Raw genomic sequence first — 19,867 nt, 5'->3', positions numbered from 1 at the left:
GCCCCCCCCCCCCCCCCCCCCCCCCCCCCCCCCCCCCCCCCCCCCCCCGCCCCCCCGCCCCATACGGGTAAGGCTTTGATGGTTTAGAGATCTGCTCGGCAACATTGTGGCTTCTGACGATGACCATTGGAGGGCCAAAGGGCCGAAGGTCAGTAAACATAAGGGGTGGCTCGCCAAGAGCTTCATTCATAGCGGTAAATGCAAGGTCTATCCGTAAACAAATTAGATATATCGATCATACGAACAAAGAATCACTATAGAACCTACCAGGATGCCCGTTTGGTTTTCCAGCACGGATGAAGCCATCCATGGCCTCAAGGTGTCCTAAGATAAGAGACGTGGGCATCTGAGGAAAGGAAGCATATCGCTGGAGTCTTTCATAGCGGAGCCTCCTGTAAAGGTATGGCACCAGGAGCGCTATAGCAGCGATAATTAATGGCAAAAGCATTCTATAGGTGAATACAATTGCAATGAATAAACTCAAGATAGATGAGGCTGAACGCGATCATTTGCTTTACCAGTACTAGCACTTGTTCATATCCTACAAGCAATGCGTTTTTAAATTTCCACGTATTTTTCTAACGAAACCAGTTTTACTATGTAAAACGTCATATATAATTGGTTAAAATTAATTTGTTAGTCTTGCTAATTAAGGTGCAGTATCTGTAAGGGCGCGACGATGAGCTTTGTATGGCCGTTATTAGTATGGTGTTGAATTGGAGAGAGAAGGGGAAGGGATGGGAATGAAGTTGGCCGTGAGCCCTTAACTTGAGCTTAAGGTACATGGCTAATAGCATATACATGGCCCTAGAAGCTTCATCCTTAGCTGTCTTGATTAGAGGTGCTGCCCGCTAAAAGTACCTATAGTAACACCTAGAGAGGCTACCTAAGAGGTACATTGATCCACTAATCCACCATCACCAGAACAGGTATCCCGCTGCTGTTTATTATTAGACCAAAAATAGCTACAAATACAAATACTTTTGTACCCAGTTACGTACAAATGGAACAGACCTGAAAGAAAAGCTGGTATTGGACACAAACTCCGAGCCGCCCCCAACCCACTACAAGGCTTGCAGGATCCTGCCCGAGGAAAGCGACCTGTCACGCAGCACCATTTTCCGATGGCAGAAAAACAAGAAATTGGATTCGTCTCGATTCTGGTACTATCCCCGCGGACTGGTCCGATACATCCCCCACGGGCCGACAAGCTTGCATGAAATCTGACATATATGGGTTGCTCTGCTTGAATCAAGAGTGCTTTTTATAAAAAAGCACTAAGATGCGCCTGACTGAGAGTCTGTGTGTTTTTCTTGCTGCAGTAGTAGGTGGCACTTCCGTTGCCGTAAGTTCCCGTTCCGTTCTCCCACATTGCCGTACGTACGTGCACATTGCAAAACGTCCTAGATCTACTTGCCGAATTGGGTTTGGGTTTGATGAGAATGCGTGCCGCATGTGATAAGGGATGTTGAACCTTTGATGCTGCATTAGTGAGATACATGTATTTCACCCACTTTTAGTTCTACTAGTGCTGGATCCACTCTTCAACGAATGACCATTAACCGGCACAACCGGCGATGGCGCCGTGATACTACATACATGTACTTGCGAAGACACACAGACCCTTCCTCGCACCTAGCGCCAACATGCATACCTGCCCGGGGCGATCCATGGTTAGGGGATATCTGACGCTGTCGATCATCCACTATCGTTCTGAAAAGACGATCCTATACTAACGAGGATTTCTATGTAATTTCAATCGCAAAGGATTAAATGACGATTAATATAGTTTATCATCGATAAACTATAGAACATAGATCACCTGGTCATAGTTAAGATAAGCAAGGCATTCGGGTAGATTTCTTAAGTATTGCGACAAGGGCCGCGGCTCTGGTCTTAGTCGAGCCACGTATTATTGCAACATAGCCAAGCTACTTGTGTGTGGTAACAGCCTCATACGTCAGGCCTGCATATCTATAGATCTAGACGATATATCGTCTCGCGCTGAATTCTCAAACCAAGCCTCCCAAGGCTCGAAGACCTCGTATATTATATATATTCCTCTTCATCACTTATAGCCGCGACCACGTCTCCTGCGTCTTCGTATAGTAGCTCCCCGACTTCAATGCTATCTTGCATGATCTCCCGCGCATCTTCTTCTGCGACATCCATGTCCTCCATAATAAGGCGCACCGCTAGTTCGGGCACTAAAACCACTTGAACATACGCGGTATGACCCCTAGCGGAAACGAGCCTGTCCTCAATTGCGCGTTTGCGAACAACCGAAGACAACGTCCGCATAATATACTCAGTCATGGCGCGGAGCCCTCGCGGTCCGTAGTAACCTGGCGTGAGGCTATCATCCGTCTTGAGCAATGTCCGATTCTTTCCAGATTCGACGTTCTCCTTCAAGACTTCGCGGAAATACGATTCTCGAGTGCCCTCTAGTATTTCTTTCAAGAATCCTTGGTGAGCTTTTAATCGCGTGTCAAGCGTATCCCAATTGATTTTAGGATATCCTTTCTGGGACCTTGAGTTTAGTGCTGTCTGCCGCTTGTGCTTTCGGCAAAATTCTGTCTGTTTCCTAATGTTCATCCTGCCGCGATCTGAATATTTGGCAAGGAGTTCAGCGTCTACTGCCTCATGGCACATGGGACATCTTGCTGTGGTAGCTACTGGGCTTTCTATACTGATATCACCTATCTCATCACCTGATACTGTGCTCTCAAATGTGGTGGCGAGATTATCGTCATTATCGTCATCGAGATAGTCTATGTCATCTAAAGCGTGCAACTTAAATGTTGGCTTCGGGGATAATTCTTTCACTGGTTCGGGCGATGTCTGTCGTGTTTTGCGCCCAGATCTCCTCGGGTTCGTCGTTTTGCCGGTCTGCGGGCCCGGCTTTACTTCCACTTCTACATCTGACGAACCATCTGGATTGTACTTGTTGAATTTCGGTCTTCCTGGTGACTCATTTGATAACAAGCTGACGGTTCGAAGTATGGGTTTTCGTGCACCCCGAACCGGACTTGAACTGTCTGGCGGTGGTTTCTTAAAAACGTCTGAACGTGCTTTCTCTGGAGTCATGCTTGCGGGCTTTTTAAACCCATTTGTTGGAAGAGATGGGGCATTCTCAGGGGTTGGACTTCTAGCAGTACGCCTCAACTTCCCATTAGCTCCGTACTTAGCTGGCGGTTCAATTATATGTCAGTGATGCCCATAATAAGTGAGGGGTGGAAATCAATTACCCGGCTGTGGAGCTGAAGACCTAGGGGCGGATTTTTGTGATAATCTTGTCTGAGAGGACCTGGGCTGAGATGACTTGGTGCCATAAGTTGCACCGCTAGTCGTCCTTTTCGTCTTTTTGACCGCCATAAAGCCAAACGAATCCGTTAGGTGACTATCGGCCCCGGGAGTAGGATCTTCGGCCGACCTCTTTGAGCCAGCTGAACTTGAGGGCTCATCATCTTGAGAACATTTTATAACATTACCCGCTTTGGATGTCTCTCGTGTACTTCTCCGCGTACTACTTCTTTGTGAGGTGGATGGTTGAGTGGATTTGAAAATGGTAGGCTTAATGTCACCACGTCGACTTTCATTTTCGCTATCGTCAGAATCCTTGAAGCTATCGTTCGCATTTAGGCGCGGATAATCCTCGTCCTCATCACTGCTCTCAGGTAGGGCGTCGATGGACTTGGATTTTCGGGCATGTATATCATTATCTTTTTCCGAAACTGAATTTTCACCATTTTTATTGGTCGGCCGAGAACGGCTAGCGTTATGATTCCCAACCATCTTTAGAAGAGGCGGCGGTTGTTGATTCTTGTTCATTCCTACCACCCTGCTCCCACGCCCTGGTTGGATAATCGGCATTGAAGCTTCTAGCTATGGTTTATCATAGAAATGAAGTGGGACCTCAAAACACTAGTTCTAATTAAGCCCCCGAGTTGTCCTCAATGAAGAGGTGCGTAGGCATACGTTGGTAATTAATTGAAAAGCTGGGTGTTAATCTGGGCCAGGAGTTTCAGTTGAGATTCTCACAATGAGAAGCGGTAATGCGCGGGTGAGCATGCACAAAAGAGGATAAAATAAAGAAGACTTAGCGGGGGAGAAAATAGAAATAATGATGAGAAACTCATATAATATGCGGTTGCGCAACGAATCAATTGAAATTGGCAATGCGTTGGAAACTAAAGAAAGCTAAAGTTGAACGACAAATAATTGATTGAGGATTAACTGTTTCACATTATGAGTCTTAAGAACTGTATGAGTAAGAGCGACGCGTTTGAGACGCGTTACCTAGGTACAAAAAAGGATGATGGCAGAAGCCACATTTGCTTCAGCCACACACAGACAGCTCAGCTGGTGGAGTGGGTCTAGGACCTTTGACCCTGAACTTGCATCACGGCCCTTTCAGCTTGTACCAACCCATATTCTATAACTCTCCTTAAACTACAATCTTTATAAGATTTGATGTCCTTCTCAAATATTGCAGCTTAAGCGCCTCCAATAACATACGGTTGAAACACTTCCGGTTTTCAACATGGCGTTGAATCGAAAATACGCTGCTTTGCCAGATTTGGTGTGTATACGTTGTTGAAGTTGCTGAAGCTCCGTTTGTTGTGCTAATCGATCTTAAGGACTCAGCCCCCGATATCTACGAAACCCCAGAGCTGACGGATGATAATTCTACTATTCCGGTAAGGATTTCCTTAAAATGTCGTGTTTAGACGCGTGTTATTCTAAACAGCTTGAAGACTACAGCGGGCCGATCACAATCAGACAATGAATTCGATGAAGACGACGACGATGACACTTTAGCGATTTCTCGTTCGCGACTCCGTATAGATGAAGCAAGATCTCGATTCTCCCCCGCCCAAGTCGACGCCCGCGATGCAGATTTCTCCGGCCGACTAGACAGAAAGCGCAAATCGTACAAAACATCTAGTAGAAGGCGGCGAATTCTCGAAGACGGCACTGAGCAAATTGGTGACCTAAGCGACGATGAAAGTGAATGGCTAGATAGGAAGATTGCACGTCTTAAGCGAGAGATTGAAGAAGCTAAGGAAGAATATGGCAAACGGAAAGCGGAATCCAAAGAAGCCGTGCCAGACCAAGAGGCGGAACTTGTGTCACTCAGCCAAGCATTGGAAGAGATGACAACACTTCCGGACAGGGGAATAGATAAAGCCTACCCATCGGCACCAACGCACAAGCAGGCCAAAGCCGACGGCCAGACGTTGGCCCAACAAGCAATAGATGAGGCGACGTACACTGTTACCTATGCGCCGAGTTACGAACAAAGCCACGCTCTTGCGAAAGCCGCCGATTTCGATCGACGACTTGCACTACTAGAAAATGCGATTGGAGTTACCTCAGCAGCTATGCCTGAGCTAGAGGGAAATGGTCTCCCTCGGGCCATCATACCTACACTAGACGTACTCCAGAATCAGATCTTGACGTTGTCAGAAGCATCTACCTCATCTCTCGACAGCATTAGTCGCAGAGTAAGGACGTTGACCCAAGAGGCTGAGCAATTGGAAAAGTCGAGAAAGGCAGCCAAAGCTGCACAAGAATCGCTAGCCTCGGGTGGCTCGCCGGTTGATACAGATGATTCAGAGCAGACGGCCAAGGTCAACGCACTCTACGGAACTCTGCCAACTATCGAAAGTCTAGCACCCCTTTTACCTCCCTTGCTAGATCGTCTCCGCTCACTCAGAGCTATACACGCCGACGCAGCAACCGCTAGCGATACTCTAGAACGTATTGAGATTGCACAAAGTGAGATGGCTTCTGATATTAAACAATGGAGGGAAGGCCTCGATAAGATTGAAGCGGTTATGGGCGAGGGAGGAACAGCCATGACAACCAACATGGAAGTGGTGAAGGGATGGGTAAAGGACCTTGAAGCCAAGGTAGCTTCATTGTTATGATGTTGGAGATACTTGCCAACGTATTGTGATTTACATTAACTGATACCCCATTGCGCAGAAATATGCGATATTTTGAGCTTCTGCAGGGAAAATAGGACGATAGAAATGTATTGGTTTACAATTTAAGCCGTCGAATATTAGATTTGATCATGAATTCTGTCTTGTCTCGTAGTATTGCCTAATTTTATGCAAACCGATTATACTATTTTATGAAAACGATGCTGAACCTTTCTTATCGATAAACCCCCACATGACTTAAAATGCCAAAGTGGTCCATGCACTGCGAAAAAAAGCCCTACCCACAACTACCACAGCTTTAGCGAGACTGGACCTTCTCGACTTGATCAAAAATTCAACCAAATTCTTGACAATCTTCCGTATTCGCGACCAAGCAGCAACACCCTTGCAAAATCTTCATCACCAGTACGATTTACGCTCCCTCGGGATTTTTTAACATCAAGGTCTAATAAAATTCTTCAGATCGTAAATATGGAAGCCTCCAAGCAACCCGTCAAGCTCGTCAAGGTCACCCGCGTCCTGGGCCGAACCGGTACGATTTCTCCTCACCACATTTTCGCAATACGAACCACGCCGATGCGATATGCTTAAAAAATCGAATGCTAATGATGTCAGGTTCCCGTGGTGGTGTCACCCAGGTTCGCGTCGAATTCATGGATGACCAGACCCGAAGCATCATCCGAAACGTCAAGGGACCAGGTGCGAATTTACCATACTACGAGGAACGACACAGCAGTAACTAACATGGATATTTTTACAGTTCGTGAGGACGACATTCTCTGCCTACTCGAATCCGAACGTGAGGCCCGAAGACTGCGATAAAAGGGGAATTTCGTCGGGATGGGGATTGGGAGCATTGGAGTCGGATTTTTACTTGCTAGCATTTGACTACGGTCGAATAGCAAAAGCCTCATAAGGCATTCGCACTCAAGATTCCTTTTGTTACAGGAGTCACTGGACTATGATGGGCACTCTGCATTGCGAATAAAGAACAAATTCATACCCTCGATTCTCACCTACTCGTTGTGATACGACTATTCGCGAATCTCAAGACTCTGAATATTCCTACTTCTAAATCTCTCCCTTTAGACCGACCCGAAGAGAGATATCGCAACAGTACTAACTCCATCATGATATGATAAATCGTATTGCAATTTCCGATATGATCTAACCAATATTTTCATAGGGCAATGGAGCATTGATTACTAATCACATAGGTACTAGCGCGGTGCGTTTTTTTTTTTTTTTCGGAGCTATATAATTGGTAGCTTTTTTCTTGAACTCTTCATTCTCACAACCTTTACTTCAAACACAAGAACATCATTTCATACTGGTAAGTGATAATTCCTCTCTTAAAACAATATATGTGTTACATGATGCATACAAATAGCATGTATTACCTGATCATCATTGATGTTCTCAATTATCACCAAGATCTCTGAAAAAAACACCCATCCACACTTTTCTTGTTGCCCTTTCATCAAGCCTGAAATAGCTAACAAGTAATTATTAGATTGAATCCATCCACACGGATACTGTCTCGTCCAAGCAATGGGGGTTATCCCCAAGCCACCAAAAGGTCACTTCAACCTTCTCTACTTCGCAAGTGCAAGCTCCTTCACCACGAAAGAATTCGAGGTCCTACCTGCGCCGCTTCCTTTGCGGAAATTGTTCGATGTTTTAGAAGAGAAACATAATGGCATCAAAGACAAGGTCCTTAATTCGTGCTTGGTGACGATCAACCTAGATTATGTGGATGTTCCGGCGCCTGATGACGAATCTTCAGAAGTGGTGATCAAGGAGGGCGACGAGGTTGCCATCATTCCTCCGGTCAGCTCTGGCTGAGCAATTCTACAAACTGAATTATAAGAAATGATAAATAATTATACTATGTTATGAACCAATACCCTCAAAGATATTAGGATGGAAGCAGTGGCTCCTGTTCGCCTGATTCCCGAGCATTCCCATTACTATCGCCATTAAACCTAATGCCTAATCTTCTATCCAAACTCTGCTTCCAACCTAGAATCAACTGCCTCCAGTTATACTTCCATACCTTCCACCATCCCGGGTTCTTTATACTATACGCCTTTAACTTCCGGATACCAAAGACCGTCGCTGTGATAAGCAGCACGAGGACAAGCGTAGATGCGATAGTTACAAGCGAAGTCAACGTCGTGATAGTCGAAACCTGACATCCCAACGGTCGCGTGCGGATTTCCCATCGTTCCGCCCAATGCGGACATACATTTTCGTCCCATGCTGGTGCCAACAGTGGAATGCGATTCGAGTTAGGAACGCATGTCCATGACTACGGGTACAATTAGATCAAACTGCTTAACTAATAACATACAAAATTCACGACGGGTGGAAGTGAACGTAACACGCACAAACGGGCACCAGCTGCAATCCGACTCTTTCGTGAGACAGTCTTTACAGTTCTGAATTTTCCAACACCGGAGAAGATGTGCGTCGTCCGCGGGGTTGGGAGTGGTATTTGTGGATGTGAAATTCATTACAGATAGTCCAACAATCCAAGATAAAGCCGCAAATATATAATTATAAGCGATTCGAAATAATCATTTTTATATTCAAGCTATTCGAAGTTAATTTTTGGGAACAAAAGGTCAATCTGGAGGATGACGAGGCTTTCTCACTGCGCCTGAATCCCTAACGCTTTGACTATGGGTGTGATGCTGCGGGGCAATTCAGCTCATCAGCCCACTGTATCCCCTACAGTATGTAAGCTTTATCGCTGTAAAAATCACCTAGAAGAATCACGTCCGAAGCACAGAAAATCCTCCAGGGCTGTCTAGTATCTTCTTTCCATTCTAAGAAGTAAGTAGTAGGTCTACCATGCTATGGGACTCTCCCCTCAAATCGCAGAAAGTCGGACGTCGTTTGATACGAACGTGACTGCAAAATACCGCCATAACAACAAAACACACCGGACTGTCTCTTTCCCGGTCGAAATCAACGTACGTCAAGTAAAACGCCGATTATGCCTGCTCTCCGTTCTCAGAATGTGTGCGTTTGCTTCTGAAAAGATTCCATGCTGCCGGATTTCTCATTTTCTTTCCTGTCTTATTTCTTTAGCCAAATCTCGCTCGTAAAGAACGACTTAGATACAATCCACGACGTATCCTCCCAAACTACCGCGATTCTGGGCGCTAGCATGAAGACTATCGCCGAACAGCAACATTGCGAGGCGCTTTCTATGCGACGTTCGCAAGTTGCATAAGTCGTTCGCCGGCCTTGTGGTTGGCATAATCGTACGCCTTGGAACCGGGCGGGAAGGTGCCATTGCTAGCCCAGAGGTCGATTAGTGGCTGCATTGGCTCTAGTTCCTGCGGTTTGAGCATATCCAAGGCACACGCTGTCAGCACAAAGTGACTGAAGCAACTGTTCAATTGCTTCTCGAGATTCAGGTGGTAGAAGGGGTCAATGAAGTGAGCCCAGTATAGATGAGCGTAAACTCGGAACATCTGTCTGAAGATAGTCTGGCAGACCTCCACGAAATTCTCGGGGAACCCACTAGGCTTTCCGATCCAATCCTTGTCTTCGGGGCTAGTCAACTGCGAAAGAGGAGCGGTGGTAATGGATGAGTTGTGGGCGTAGGAAACACCGTTAGTATCGGTAGGGAAAATGTTGGTGTCGTCGATCTTGCCGGAAATCCACCGCTGCATAAGCGTGATATACTCATAGGCTGGTAACTCAACAGGCTCCCGTTTGTAATTTAGCCATGTGAACGAATGGTTCCTGTTTCTCAAGTTAGACGTATGTGCCCATCACCCACGTGAGTAAAGTTTCACTTACGCGCCAGCCGACATCCGAGGGCAAGTCTGAGGATTGCAAATCGTACTTCCATCGTCTTCTTTCTCGTGAATGACTCGAACGAAATTCCATAGGTTCCGGTAGTGTTCGACCACTTCCAAGCGCGTCAGAGGTTTATAGGGCCAAATATTCAGGGAATTGATATTCAAAATTACCTTGGTGGGCAATCCACTCTCCTTGTTCTACCGTCTTGGGTCGCGCGCTCAGGGTCATAAAATTACCCTTCACGATGTGCTTCGCGTACTGGGCGTTGAGCCATAAGGGTAGAGGCCGGGGAAGGTGGTAGGAATTGAGAACGTCATCCCCGTTGGCTCCCGCGTTGCCGGCGTCATCCATGCCGATATTCTGAGCTAAGGATGGTGAGCTTGGGAGCGGAGGGATCTTTGGTGCTAGGCTTATGGATGACTGGCTGCCTTGAGAGAGGTTGGTGGGAGAGGTGGGTTGACCGCTGCTTGTTGAAACGGGGCTTCTGTTCTGACCTGGGGCTTTGGCCGAAGTCCCCCTCAATCGAGCGTTTCTAGAGCGAAGAAGTTAATAACCGTTTCCTTTGTTCCACGTAAGAGCTGTGCCGAGCTGGCAAGTGGAGTGGGGAAGAACCAATAGGCTGGTCGCGTGAGACTATCTTCTCAAAGTCGACAAGTAGGAAAAAATCGTTCAAGCTTTCATATACCATAGCCAACTAGCTGAGCAACAAAATTGGTTGAAATTGAGGGAATAGCAAATTTAAATTGAATGTGCCTGCACAAATGTTCGGATAATGAGAATTCAGGGCTATTGCTTGCTCCGTTATAAAATCGCCCTTCCTCCAGAAAGTAGTATGTTGGAGTGAGATGATTCTCAAGTGCTTCAATCCAAGAAGGTAGAAGTCCCCGGACCAAACTCCGCGAGGGAGGTGCTAAACGCGCTCACAAGGGTTCCAGATTCCCCTAGATGTGAGATATGTCTCACAAAGAACGGAAGGGGGTACTATAGATAGCTGCTCATAACTATGTGAGGGTCTTGAGAGGGGATCGTGACTTCACACGTGCCTTCATGCCTAATGAGATCTGATATAGGGGACTATGTGATACGTAGATTTCTGTAAGCAAAAAGGTATGGAAATCCAAAATTGGCCCAAATATTTGCCATTAAAAATGACCAAGTGTGGTGTGTTGTTCATTAAGCTGAATTGGACATGAGCATGTACAATCAAGTTTCGGTAAGTGACAACCGAACACAGCTAACCAAAGTACATCCATAAAAAATGAATAAATACCCTAGCAACTTGATATCCCAATATAAAAATGACTGGTTTTTAAATACTTGATTTCAAGTTTTGTAACTCATTGAGCCCCATTATGGATGAATTCCGGGAATAAGATGAACTCCAGGACTTGATTATGCAGATGACCCCGACAAACGGGAAGTGTATAGAGGACGAGACGAAAACAAGGAAATCAGATAAAATAAAAAGTAAAAATAATGATTAAAAAAACAATACACATACATCCCAGAAAATAAGTTAGACATTATCGCTTAAGGACCGCCACTTCGGGGGAGCGGTGGACCGATAAATCGTAAGAAATGATGGTATATGGCGGCGTTCGAAGATATACACGAGCGAAAGCTAAACGGACAAGTCGTGAGAATATGTGTCGGCCAGGGTCCCGGCAGAGGAATGGTCGTCGAAAAGTGTTTTGTTAAAGAAAAAGGGGCAAAAGGGAGGTGTCAATGGTAATGTTCTTGCGATGTGTGGAAGTTGCCCACCTCCAGTTGGCCCAATGATATTTTGAATGCTGTTTCAGGAGATGCTCGTCTAAACGCCTAACGCTAGTCCCTTTTGGTTGCGTTTGTCTTATCGATATCATTTTCATTATCGATACTGTACGTACCCATACTAAGCCCAGGACCCCTGCATTCCTTTTTGCAGCTAGCTACCTAAAACGTACCTACGTATTTTACTTTCCCTACATCTTTCTATCCACCTAAATAATTCTTGCCAAGCACCAACTCATTTCAGCGCAACATTTATCATCTACATCATTCGCGCAACTTTGCGTATCACATCCGTTTTAATCTTACATCACCAGTCTCTTCAATTTATTCTTAAAAATTGTCATATCTTTTAAGATACCTTAATCATCACAATGTCCGACTCGGAAGGTGGTGACGCCCTCTTTGGCGACGAAGAAAACCAAGATCAATCGCTAGATAATGCGCTTGGTTTTGATGAACTATCTGATCAAGATGATGATGGAGACCGCGACCGCGACCATAGTCGACGCCAAGACTATGACGATGCCGACGAAGACCAAGAAGGCCAGGAGGTCAAATTGAAGCACGTTATGGGTGTTATGCTTCACCGTCATAGAATCCCTAGAGCTTCTAAGGATGGCAATGGCTTTGTATGTTTGTGCTGATTGAATTGCGCATACTTCCAACCTAAATCTAACCAATTCCAGCTACAAACCATGAAGGTACCGAAATTCCTTAAGCTACAGGCAGAGGAATACAAACCAGATACGTACGAGCCCACCGAATGGGACATCCAGAACGCGCGATCCGAGCAACGCAAGAACGTGGTCCGCTTCAAACGCGACCCCGACACCGGCGAGCTACAAAGCAATGCGAATATCTATCGATGGAGCGACGGGTCCCTTACCTTGTCAGTCGGAACCGATCATTACGAGATACAAAAGAAAACCATGGCTCCAAGCACTGATAAGCAACACTACGAGGAGCGTGATGATGCTCACTACTACGTCGCGGCAGCCCACTTTACGAGCGAATTGTTTATGACTGTCGGCCACGTATCTGAGCAATACTCCGTGAACCTGCCTTCGAATTTGAAGGACGAGGCTATTATGAAGTTCAACCGCGAAATGGAAGCTGCGGCACGCGCTAAACGACAAGGAGCAGATATGATCTTCACCACCACCAAGGACCCCGAGCTTCAGAAGAGAGAAGCTGAATTGGCAGAGAAGGAACGCATGAAGGCACAGCGACGCCAGGAGAGTGCCGCTGCCCGACTTGACGGACGATCCGGAGGATATAAGAGTGGTGGTTTGTCGATCAGAGACCTTGAGGGCGGACGAAGAGCTAGCGGCCCCCGCAAGAGAGGCGCGCCCGGTGCTTCGAAAGGCAAGCGACGCAGACCGGAATATGATTCCGACGACGACTTTGCTGGAGGTGGTGGTCGCCAGAACGAGTATGACCGAGAGGACGACTTCATCGCTCCTAGTGATGACGAAGAGGGAGGAAGTGAAGAAGATGAGGAAGAGGACGATCTTCTAGACGACGACGAAGAAGAGGAGGTCCCCCGAAAGAAGCGACAGAAGACTGCTGAGGCTGAGGACGCTGATGCAGATGCTGACGCTGATCTCGATGATGTGGATGTAACGGCTGCAAATGCAGAGTCTTCTCATAGACGAAGACGTCACATCATCGACGAGGATGAGGATGAGGATGAGGAATAAGGGGAATTGAGTTGGACATCGACGGCGCGACGTAGAGCCCCATCTGTAATATATTCATAATTGGCATTACGGGCATCCCAGAAAAGGCGTTCGCTCTTAGTACTTGGCATCTAGCAAAGTCGATTTTATGGAACAAGTTGAGATACTCAATTAATCCGAAAACTAACAACACGCTATTGGAAATATGCAGGCTGATTTCTAAATATTACCTAGCTCGTTGTTGAACTCAACTCCGCCAGCCGTATAACATTAACATCACTAAATAAGACACCTGTGGGTAGTACCTAGGTGATAGATCGGACCTATTTTATACAGATCGCCGACATGGAGAATCCCTGTAATAGCTGGATAGCTGCTTATAATCAGGGAATTGTTAGTGGGTAACAGTTGGAGCTTCTTCACATGCTAGCACCCGAATCCCCGATCTAGAGCTTAGAATAGGTACCTACTAAGCTCTAGCTCGGCACTCGTGAACACAACCCAAATCAACTACGCAATGCTCATTCCCAATAAAAACATCAACCTTGGAACAACCGACCACTGTTCCTCCCTCACTTCCTCTTTTCCTTCTCCTTCCTTTACTTACTCGTAGTGTCGCGAGAAACGGCGACATATAACAATGGAATCCGTTTTTCTGTAGTCGCTAGCTTACCCAACCTCCTTACATATGCCTTGCTGACGGTTCGGCACGTTTCCCCCAACTGGTGGTCCCGACCGAGCCATCCGCCGTGAGAGAATGCAGTACATTCTGCGAGTACCCGTGGCTGTGTTTTCCTTACTGCTGGAGGTCTTTCTTTTCTGGCACAGAGTGAGACCCCTTCATATTATTAAGACTACCATCCGTGGTTAGTAGCATGCGACTTACATAACTTCGCCGTTGTAGAAACTCTGGGGACGATGGACTTCGAAAAGTGCGGCAGACGAGTGGCTCGACGCGTTGCGCAATGCCGAGGTATACGAAGAGTGGGAACATGCGGCGTTACAGTTGGATAACCTCAAAGAACTGAACTTATGGTATGCGATTCTTTAACGAACAAATAAGGACGGACGGACTGGGCACCTTTATCGGATGAAGATTAACAAGTAGAACGAATTGTCGTTTATAGGCGCAACAATCCCTCATCTCGTCATTATGATTGGATGCTCATCAACAACCGTCTCGATTCCATTATTGAGGCACGCGAGAATAATGATATGCAATCTTTACTCGACCTTGTGCGATCCGGTCTAGTTCGTAATCTCGGTAACATTACGTCTCCGAGACTGTATAACCGAGCGTTTGCCGGAACGAAATATCTCGTCGACGAGTACATTACCCAGGTGGCTGGCGCAATCGAAGATATCAATCACCGCGTCGCCACACCGCTTCACGACAAGTACACTCATACGTATGCGCTCTCGACCCAGCGAAAACTCGATTTCCTACATGATTCCAGGCAGGCTTTCGGTCGAAGTACACTAGTGCTGCAAGGCGGTGCGATGTTCGGACTCTGTCATCTCGGCGTTGTGAAGGCATTATTTCTACGAGGTCTACTTCCGCGGATCATTACGGGCACAGCCACCGGTGCGCTCATCGCAAGTTTAGTAGCCATACATACCGAGGATGAGCTACCCCACGTGTTGAGAGGAGATGGAATTAACCTATCGGCTTTCACAGCGCATGGGCAGCAGGTACACAGTGGTCACAGCGATTGGACGCCTTTTATTGGATCCAGCTGGGATACATTACTCCGGAGGATCTTTAGATTCTGGCGCGAAGGGTATTTCCTCGACGTAAAAGTTTTAGAGGAATGCGTAAAAGCAAATGTCGGTGACTTGACCTTCGAGGAAGCGTATAACAGGAGCAAGCGTGTATTGAACATCACCGTGGCCACCGAGGAACAAGAGGGAATTCCCGCATTGCTGAATTACATCACTGCCCCCAACGTGGTACGTCTCTAGAACTTGACCCCCACGTATAAGCTTCTCGGCGCAGGCAATGCAACAACGAGTGGGTATGCTGACAAGTCATTTTCAAGTTGATCTGGACCGCGGCTGTCGCATCCAATGCAACGACTCCGTCGCTTTATGGGAGCAAGCGGACGACGGTACTATGCAAGGACGTAAGTGGAAATATCGTGCCTTGGGCGCCAGCTAACACATTCCCCCCACGGACGCACCCGTCGAATAAGGAGCGCAAGTCGCCGTTGTCGCGTGTCGCCCAACTTTTCAACGTCAACCATTTCATCGTGAGTCAGGCGCGACCGTATCTAATCCCTTTTCTTGAATCGGATATGCATGGGCCTTCGTTGTTCACGGCCCGACACAAGAGGGCGCAGATGACCGGTCACTTGTTCCGGATGGTGGGATTGGAGGCGCGGCACAGACTACGGCAGCTGGATGCGCTTGGCTTGTTACCAGCTGGGATAAGACGACTCCTTGTAGATGAAGAGGTTCCATCGGGGTCAAGCACGACATTAGTGCCTGAGGTTGCGACGCGCGATTTTGTGCGACTCTTACTCGAAACGCCCACGCGCGAAGCCCTTGACTATTGGATCTTGCGCGGTGAACGCAGTGTTTGGCCCGCTGTATGCGCGCTCACTGTCCGATGCGCCGTTGAATACGAGATCGAAAGCGCATACCAGCGCGCACGTAGTTTGAAGGCAGGAGGACTCAGGCGCAAGTCGAGTACTGGAGGAGGAATGGCGATAACAGTACCCGTAGATGTATCTGGCGGGAAAAACAGTACTTCCCCAGCTACAGCTCCCACCAGCCCTAGCAGTCTATGGCAAAAGGAATTTCCTCAACAACCACAACATCAAGGCGCAGGAACTACCGCAGCAACAGCAACGGTGAATTAGGAATTGAACGAGTTGCGATCTGCAAAAGGAGCCGCGGAAGAGGAAGACATTACCGAGATTGAGGTGCGCGGTAATATGGGTTACCAAGGAAGGGAAAGGAGCTGTGGATGCGAAACAAGAAGCGAGAGAAGCAGAAGCAAGTCAGCCTTGGGACAAATGCATGGTCATCCGGACGATGCTGCCCGGGTCCGACCTGCGTGGCCGCGGCACAGGTCTTGTGTACCAGAGACAAAGGAGATACGAGGAAGTGACTTTGTCGATGGTCACAGCAGCAGGTCTCAGCAAATCTCCGCTTGCCGATGGAATGAGATAAGGGATGTTGGATGACGGGCAATGGAGAAGAATGAATATTGACCGAGCTCCTTTGGGCGCAAGAGTCCAAGTGCCTACATCCTTACCTCTTTTTACCTCATCTACGAATCTTTTTTTCGCTTGCATATGCACGCGTCGGTACGTAGACGTAGGCATAGACTGGGCGCGGGCGCAATACTAATCATGAGCTAGCTATCGTCAGCAACCACGAGAGGATGAGACATACAGATACATTGTTTTCTGGGCATGCAGGAGTACGATACGGCTGTGGTATGCACGTATACACACACATACATATATGTACATCCATATCCAAAATATGTAACATAATGAGAGGGATTGGGGTTGCAGTAGTAGGGGAAGTGAGATTTAGAGACGGGTTAGCGCCATGCATGGAATCAGGCCCGATGACCTTCTGGAAGCCTGCCGTTTTCTGACGTGGCCCCTTGGATGGATGGATTGATCCTAGGAGAGGGAGGCTTAGGCCCCCTGTGTTAATTGTATTGCTTATACTGTACTGTGGGCGGGTGAGAGAAAAACAGGATTTGCATTGTATTGGTAACGATTGAATGTGTATTAGCACAGGAAACGAATAGGCAAGCATCTTAATCGGGAAACGGAGATTGGGGAATGGAGACATGGGAATTTTACGCGGTCAGCTACCTAGGTAGTCACCCTGGGTAAGCAAGTGTATAACATATCATATCATATCATTGGGTATCATAGCCATGGAATTTGGTTTTATGGTTCGCAGATGCGATTTCTTACTTTTTTTTTCTTATTTCTTACGTTTGTTTCTTGCTTTCTTGGTTTCGTTTTGTTCGCATTTCTGGTATGCTAGGGTCTGTCCAGATGTTGCGAATTTGTGGTTTTTTGGGCGACGGCGGTTAGTGATTGGTTAAGGATTGTCGATTGGTAACCATTGGCGGCCATTGGTGACCATTGGTAATCATCGGCTTTTCTACTTTCGTTCGGGGTCCCCCGATTCCTGGTCATAGGCTTCCCAAGGTTCGCTTTTCTACATGCATTGATAGACGGAGGCGTGACACGATTCGGAGCCATACGTTGAGCTCCGTTGTTGTACGTGCTATTTCGTTCATACTCTGCGATAGGCGCGATTTGCGCAATCTGTGTTATTGGTCTTGTGAGGCCCACGTAGAGCCTCATTCGTTATGGCGGTGTGGCGATCGCTGTGAGAGGAGGAAACGTGTGATGGGACGGGTGAATGAATGAATGGTTGAGATTGAGATGGGTGTGGGTGGGAATGGTGTTTAGGCGCATTGCGAAATTAGGGTCGTGCTGTGATCATACGTACATTACCTACAGTAGGAAGTGCTAGGGACTTAGGTAGGCTTCGGGATCTTTCTAAGACGTAGCTGGTTAGGGAGATTAACTAGGTATTTCGGCGGCAGCGATATGTGGTACAACACATCGCAACTGTCACGGTAGGTACCGCTATAAGCAAAAGGCATGTGTTGCATCATCATATCCGGGTACAAGGATTAGTCAATCAGTTTACAGGGCCTCCTTGAGGCTTGATAGGTTGTTGGCAACTTTTGAAGGGTTGCAATGTACAGTAATCGATACCTAGCATTTAGCTAAAACAGCGACAGTAGCTTTGGTCTCTTGCCTGTCCGGCATCCTTGTTTCCAGCCCCAGCTGAGCGAACTCTTGAAAGATTTCGAGAAGGATTCCATTTCGGGAATGGGGGTAGTATATGCACGATAGACAGGCCAGGGGGGTGAAGCAAGGGAGAACAAATGAGAATTGTCACCCACTCACTTACCCGTCGTCTCACACTTCATTATCTTGCTTATTCAAATACTCTGTCATACACTTGCGGAATGAATCCGTTTCGACAAGACCGGCAAAGGTGTGCTGATGATTCGGGTATGTAGTGCCTGTACAGAGTAGGAGGGCGAGATCAAGGGGAAAGGTGAGAGAGGAGGGTGTGAGAATGAGACCGTCAGGGCAAGTAAGAATCTTAGCTAAAGAACTCGGTCCGGGCGTGATGATGACTAGTAGGTATTGCGTCGCGACTTTTTACGATTTTGAGATGTTAGGGTGTTGTTGGTTAGTTCAAGACTTTTTTTCTCGGCTCTCGCATGTAACCGCACCCGCAGAAGTCATTTAACTGGAATCTAGTAAGGTTCCGTGCAGGTTCTTTGCAGATTCTAGGTGAGCTTGGGATGGTCAGTTTCCTAGGTATCCATGATAATGTTTTAGAGTACCGTACATATTCGAAGCTACCCACCCTATACGTACTATGGGATACCTCTTGCTTGTATCTTTGTAGGTACGTACCTAGGTAGATATAATACGCAAGTACATACGTGTATGTCGACAAACAGATGGGCACCAGCTAGCATCCCAAGATCCTTGAAACTTAGTCAGGAATTTCTGGTTGCCGTTGCAATGGACGGTATCACGTAGGTACCCATGTGCGTATTGATTGGAATAGGATAGTCTAATCTTTGGAATAGTGTAAGTGCAAGAAGTGGAAAAAGGGGGGGAGCAAGAAAAAGGCTGCAGGTTGCCTGCCTCGGTGGTTGCGATGGTTATCATTTTTCCCCATGCTTGTTCGCATCCCACTTGCATACCCGGGTACGCCCGCGGCATCCATACAGAAAGTAGAGTATGGGTATCTCTGCAGAATTGGGCCAACTAGCATTTCTTTTTATGCTATTTTTGCGTATCACTGTACTGTGAGACGCCCTATCGGGGAGCTTGAGAGTCAATATTTACTTACTTTTTTTTCCCTCCTACGTTGCAATCGTGTCCCACGAGATTCGGTTGAACGGCAGAGGCTACGCAATGTGCTAGGGCATGGCCGTTGTATCTGCCTGTCTCCTAATCCCCAGAATGCCGTGTCTGGGTAGTGACGTGCGACACACCGGTAATAAGCCCGAAATATTCGTCAGGTTGGCGGTAGACCCCCAAGTTAGTTAGGCAAATGTTGATGACCCAAGGGGGCCGCGGCAGGGAAGGGTATGCAAAGAAGAAATCTCAATCAAACCCACCCTGCTTGCCGTCATTCAATCCCTGCAATCAATCGTAGAATTGTTCTAGAAAGGCGCGAAGGAAATTCCTACGTAACCAGTTAGGAAGGGGGCGTGCTGTTAAACGCTACAGAGGATAGCACACCCTTACAGTACCTAATATAAATTCTTTTAGGGCTGGTAGACAAGGGGGACACAACTCATGTTGCATTCCAGTGGCCTACGAGGGCCCCTTGTCAACTTACAAGCCTGCTCCATGTCAAAATTATATTAATTGCTTCTCGTCTCGTCTTTGCGAACGGTAATCACAAAATATTGGTCTATGGAGCTTACGTACCAGTATATATAGGAACAAGATAGGCATGAACAGGAATTAGTAGTCCTAAACGTCAACTTGCATATTCCCTAGGTTGACAGTCATGTTTCTGTGTTGGTATCAACCCCCTGTTCTTCGGATGAGTAAAAAAAAGTCCTAG

General features: G+C 47.1%; 7 protein-coding genes across 7 annotated transcripts; 4 read left to right on the top strand and 3 right to left on the bottom strand.

Annotated features, from left to right (window-relative positions):
• Nucleotides 1-1,742: 1,742 nt before the first annotated feature.
• Nucleotides 1,743-4,267, bottom strand: F4822DRAFT_420756 (uncharacterized protein). Its single transcript, XM_051459722.1, has 2 exons — nt 3,249-4,267; nt 1,743-3,188 (listed from the first exon to the last, which is right to left on the bottom strand). The coding sequence occupies exons 1-2, from the start codon at nt 3,871-3,873 to the stop codon at nt 2,050-2,052; spliced, it is 1,764 nt and encodes a 587-aa protein (XP_051309248.1). The 5' UTR covers nt 3,874-4,267; the 3' UTR covers nt 1,743-2,049.
• A 126-nt stretch (nt 4,268-4,393) lies between these two features.
• Nucleotides 4,394-6,087, top strand: F4822DRAFT_420754 (Dynamitin-domain-containing protein). Its single transcript, XM_051459721.1, has 3 exons — nt 4,394-4,582; nt 4,641-4,700; nt 4,758-6,087. The coding sequence occupies exons 1-3, from the start codon at nt 4,544-4,546 to the stop codon at nt 5,931-5,933; spliced, it is 1,275 nt and encodes a 424-aa protein (XP_051309247.1). The 5' UTR covers nt 4,394-4,543; the 3' UTR covers nt 5,934-6,087.
• Nucleotides 6,088-6,422: 335 nt separating this feature from the next.
• Nucleotides 6,423-6,773, top strand: F4822DRAFT_434589 (ribosomal protein S28e; the record flags this gene model as incomplete). Its single annotated transcript, XM_051462027.1, has 3 exons — nt 6,423-6,483; nt 6,567-6,650; nt 6,712-6,773. 3 exons carry the CDS (start codon nt 6,423-6,425, stop codon nt 6,771-6,773), a joined length of 207 nt encoding a protein of 68 aa, XP_051309246.1.
• A 1,059-nt stretch (nt 6,774-7,832) lies between these two features.
• On the bottom strand, nt 7,833-8,594 carry F4822DRAFT_78821 (uncharacterized protein). The gene is made up of 2 exons (XM_051463981.1): nt 8,342-8,594; nt 7,833-8,262 (listed from the first exon to the last, which is right to left on the bottom strand). Exons 1-2 carry the CDS (start codon nt 8,465-8,467, stop codon nt 7,870-7,872), a joined length of 519 nt encoding a protein of 172 aa, XP_051309245.1. The 5' UTR covers nt 8,468-8,594; the 3' UTR covers nt 7,833-7,869.
• F4822DRAFT_420742 (Mob1/phocein family protein) lies at nt 8,582-11,547 on the bottom strand. Its single transcript, XM_051459720.1, has 4 exons — nt 11,272-11,547; nt 9,941-10,302; nt 9,768-9,879; nt 8,582-9,710 (listed from the first exon to the last, which is right to left on the bottom strand). The coding sequence occupies exons 1-4, from the start codon at nt 11,292-11,294 to the stop codon at nt 9,167-9,169; spliced, it is 1,041 nt and encodes a 346-aa protein (XP_051309244.1). The 5' UTR covers nt 11,295-11,547; the 3' UTR covers nt 8,582-9,166.
• Nucleotides 11,548-11,715: 168 nt separating this feature from the next.
• F4822DRAFT_78702 (Leo1-like protein-domain-containing protein) lies at nt 11,716-13,736 on the top strand. The gene is made up of 2 exons (XM_051463980.1): nt 11,716-12,169; nt 12,227-13,736. The coding sequence occupies exons 1-2, from the start codon at nt 11,912-11,914 to the stop codon at nt 13,238-13,240; spliced, it is 1,272 nt and encodes a 423-aa protein (XP_051309243.1). The 5' UTR covers nt 11,716-11,911; the 3' UTR covers nt 13,241-13,736.
• On the top strand, nt 13,609-16,285 carry F4822DRAFT_78697 (uncharacterized protein). Its single transcript, XM_051463979.1, has 4 exons — nt 13,609-14,048; nt 14,124-14,254; nt 14,347-15,169; nt 15,259-16,285. The coding sequence occupies exons 1-4, from the start codon at nt 13,977-13,979 to the stop codon at nt 16,078-16,080; spliced, it is 1,848 nt and encodes a 615-aa protein (XP_051309242.1). The 5' UTR covers nt 13,609-13,976; the 3' UTR covers nt 16,081-16,285.
• Nucleotides 16,286-19,867: the final 3,582 nt, after the last annotated feature.

This window comes from Hypoxylon trugodes, assembly GCF_022578975.1.
Source record: "Hypoxylon trugodes strain CBS 135444 unplaced genomic scaffold F4822scaffold_11, whole genome shotgun sequence".
Lineage (NCBI taxonomy): Eukaryota > Fungi > Ascomycota > Sordariomycetes > Xylariales > Hypoxylaceae > Hypoxylon > Hypoxylon trugodes.
This window is presented reverse-complemented; position numbering and strand designations above follow the sequence as displayed.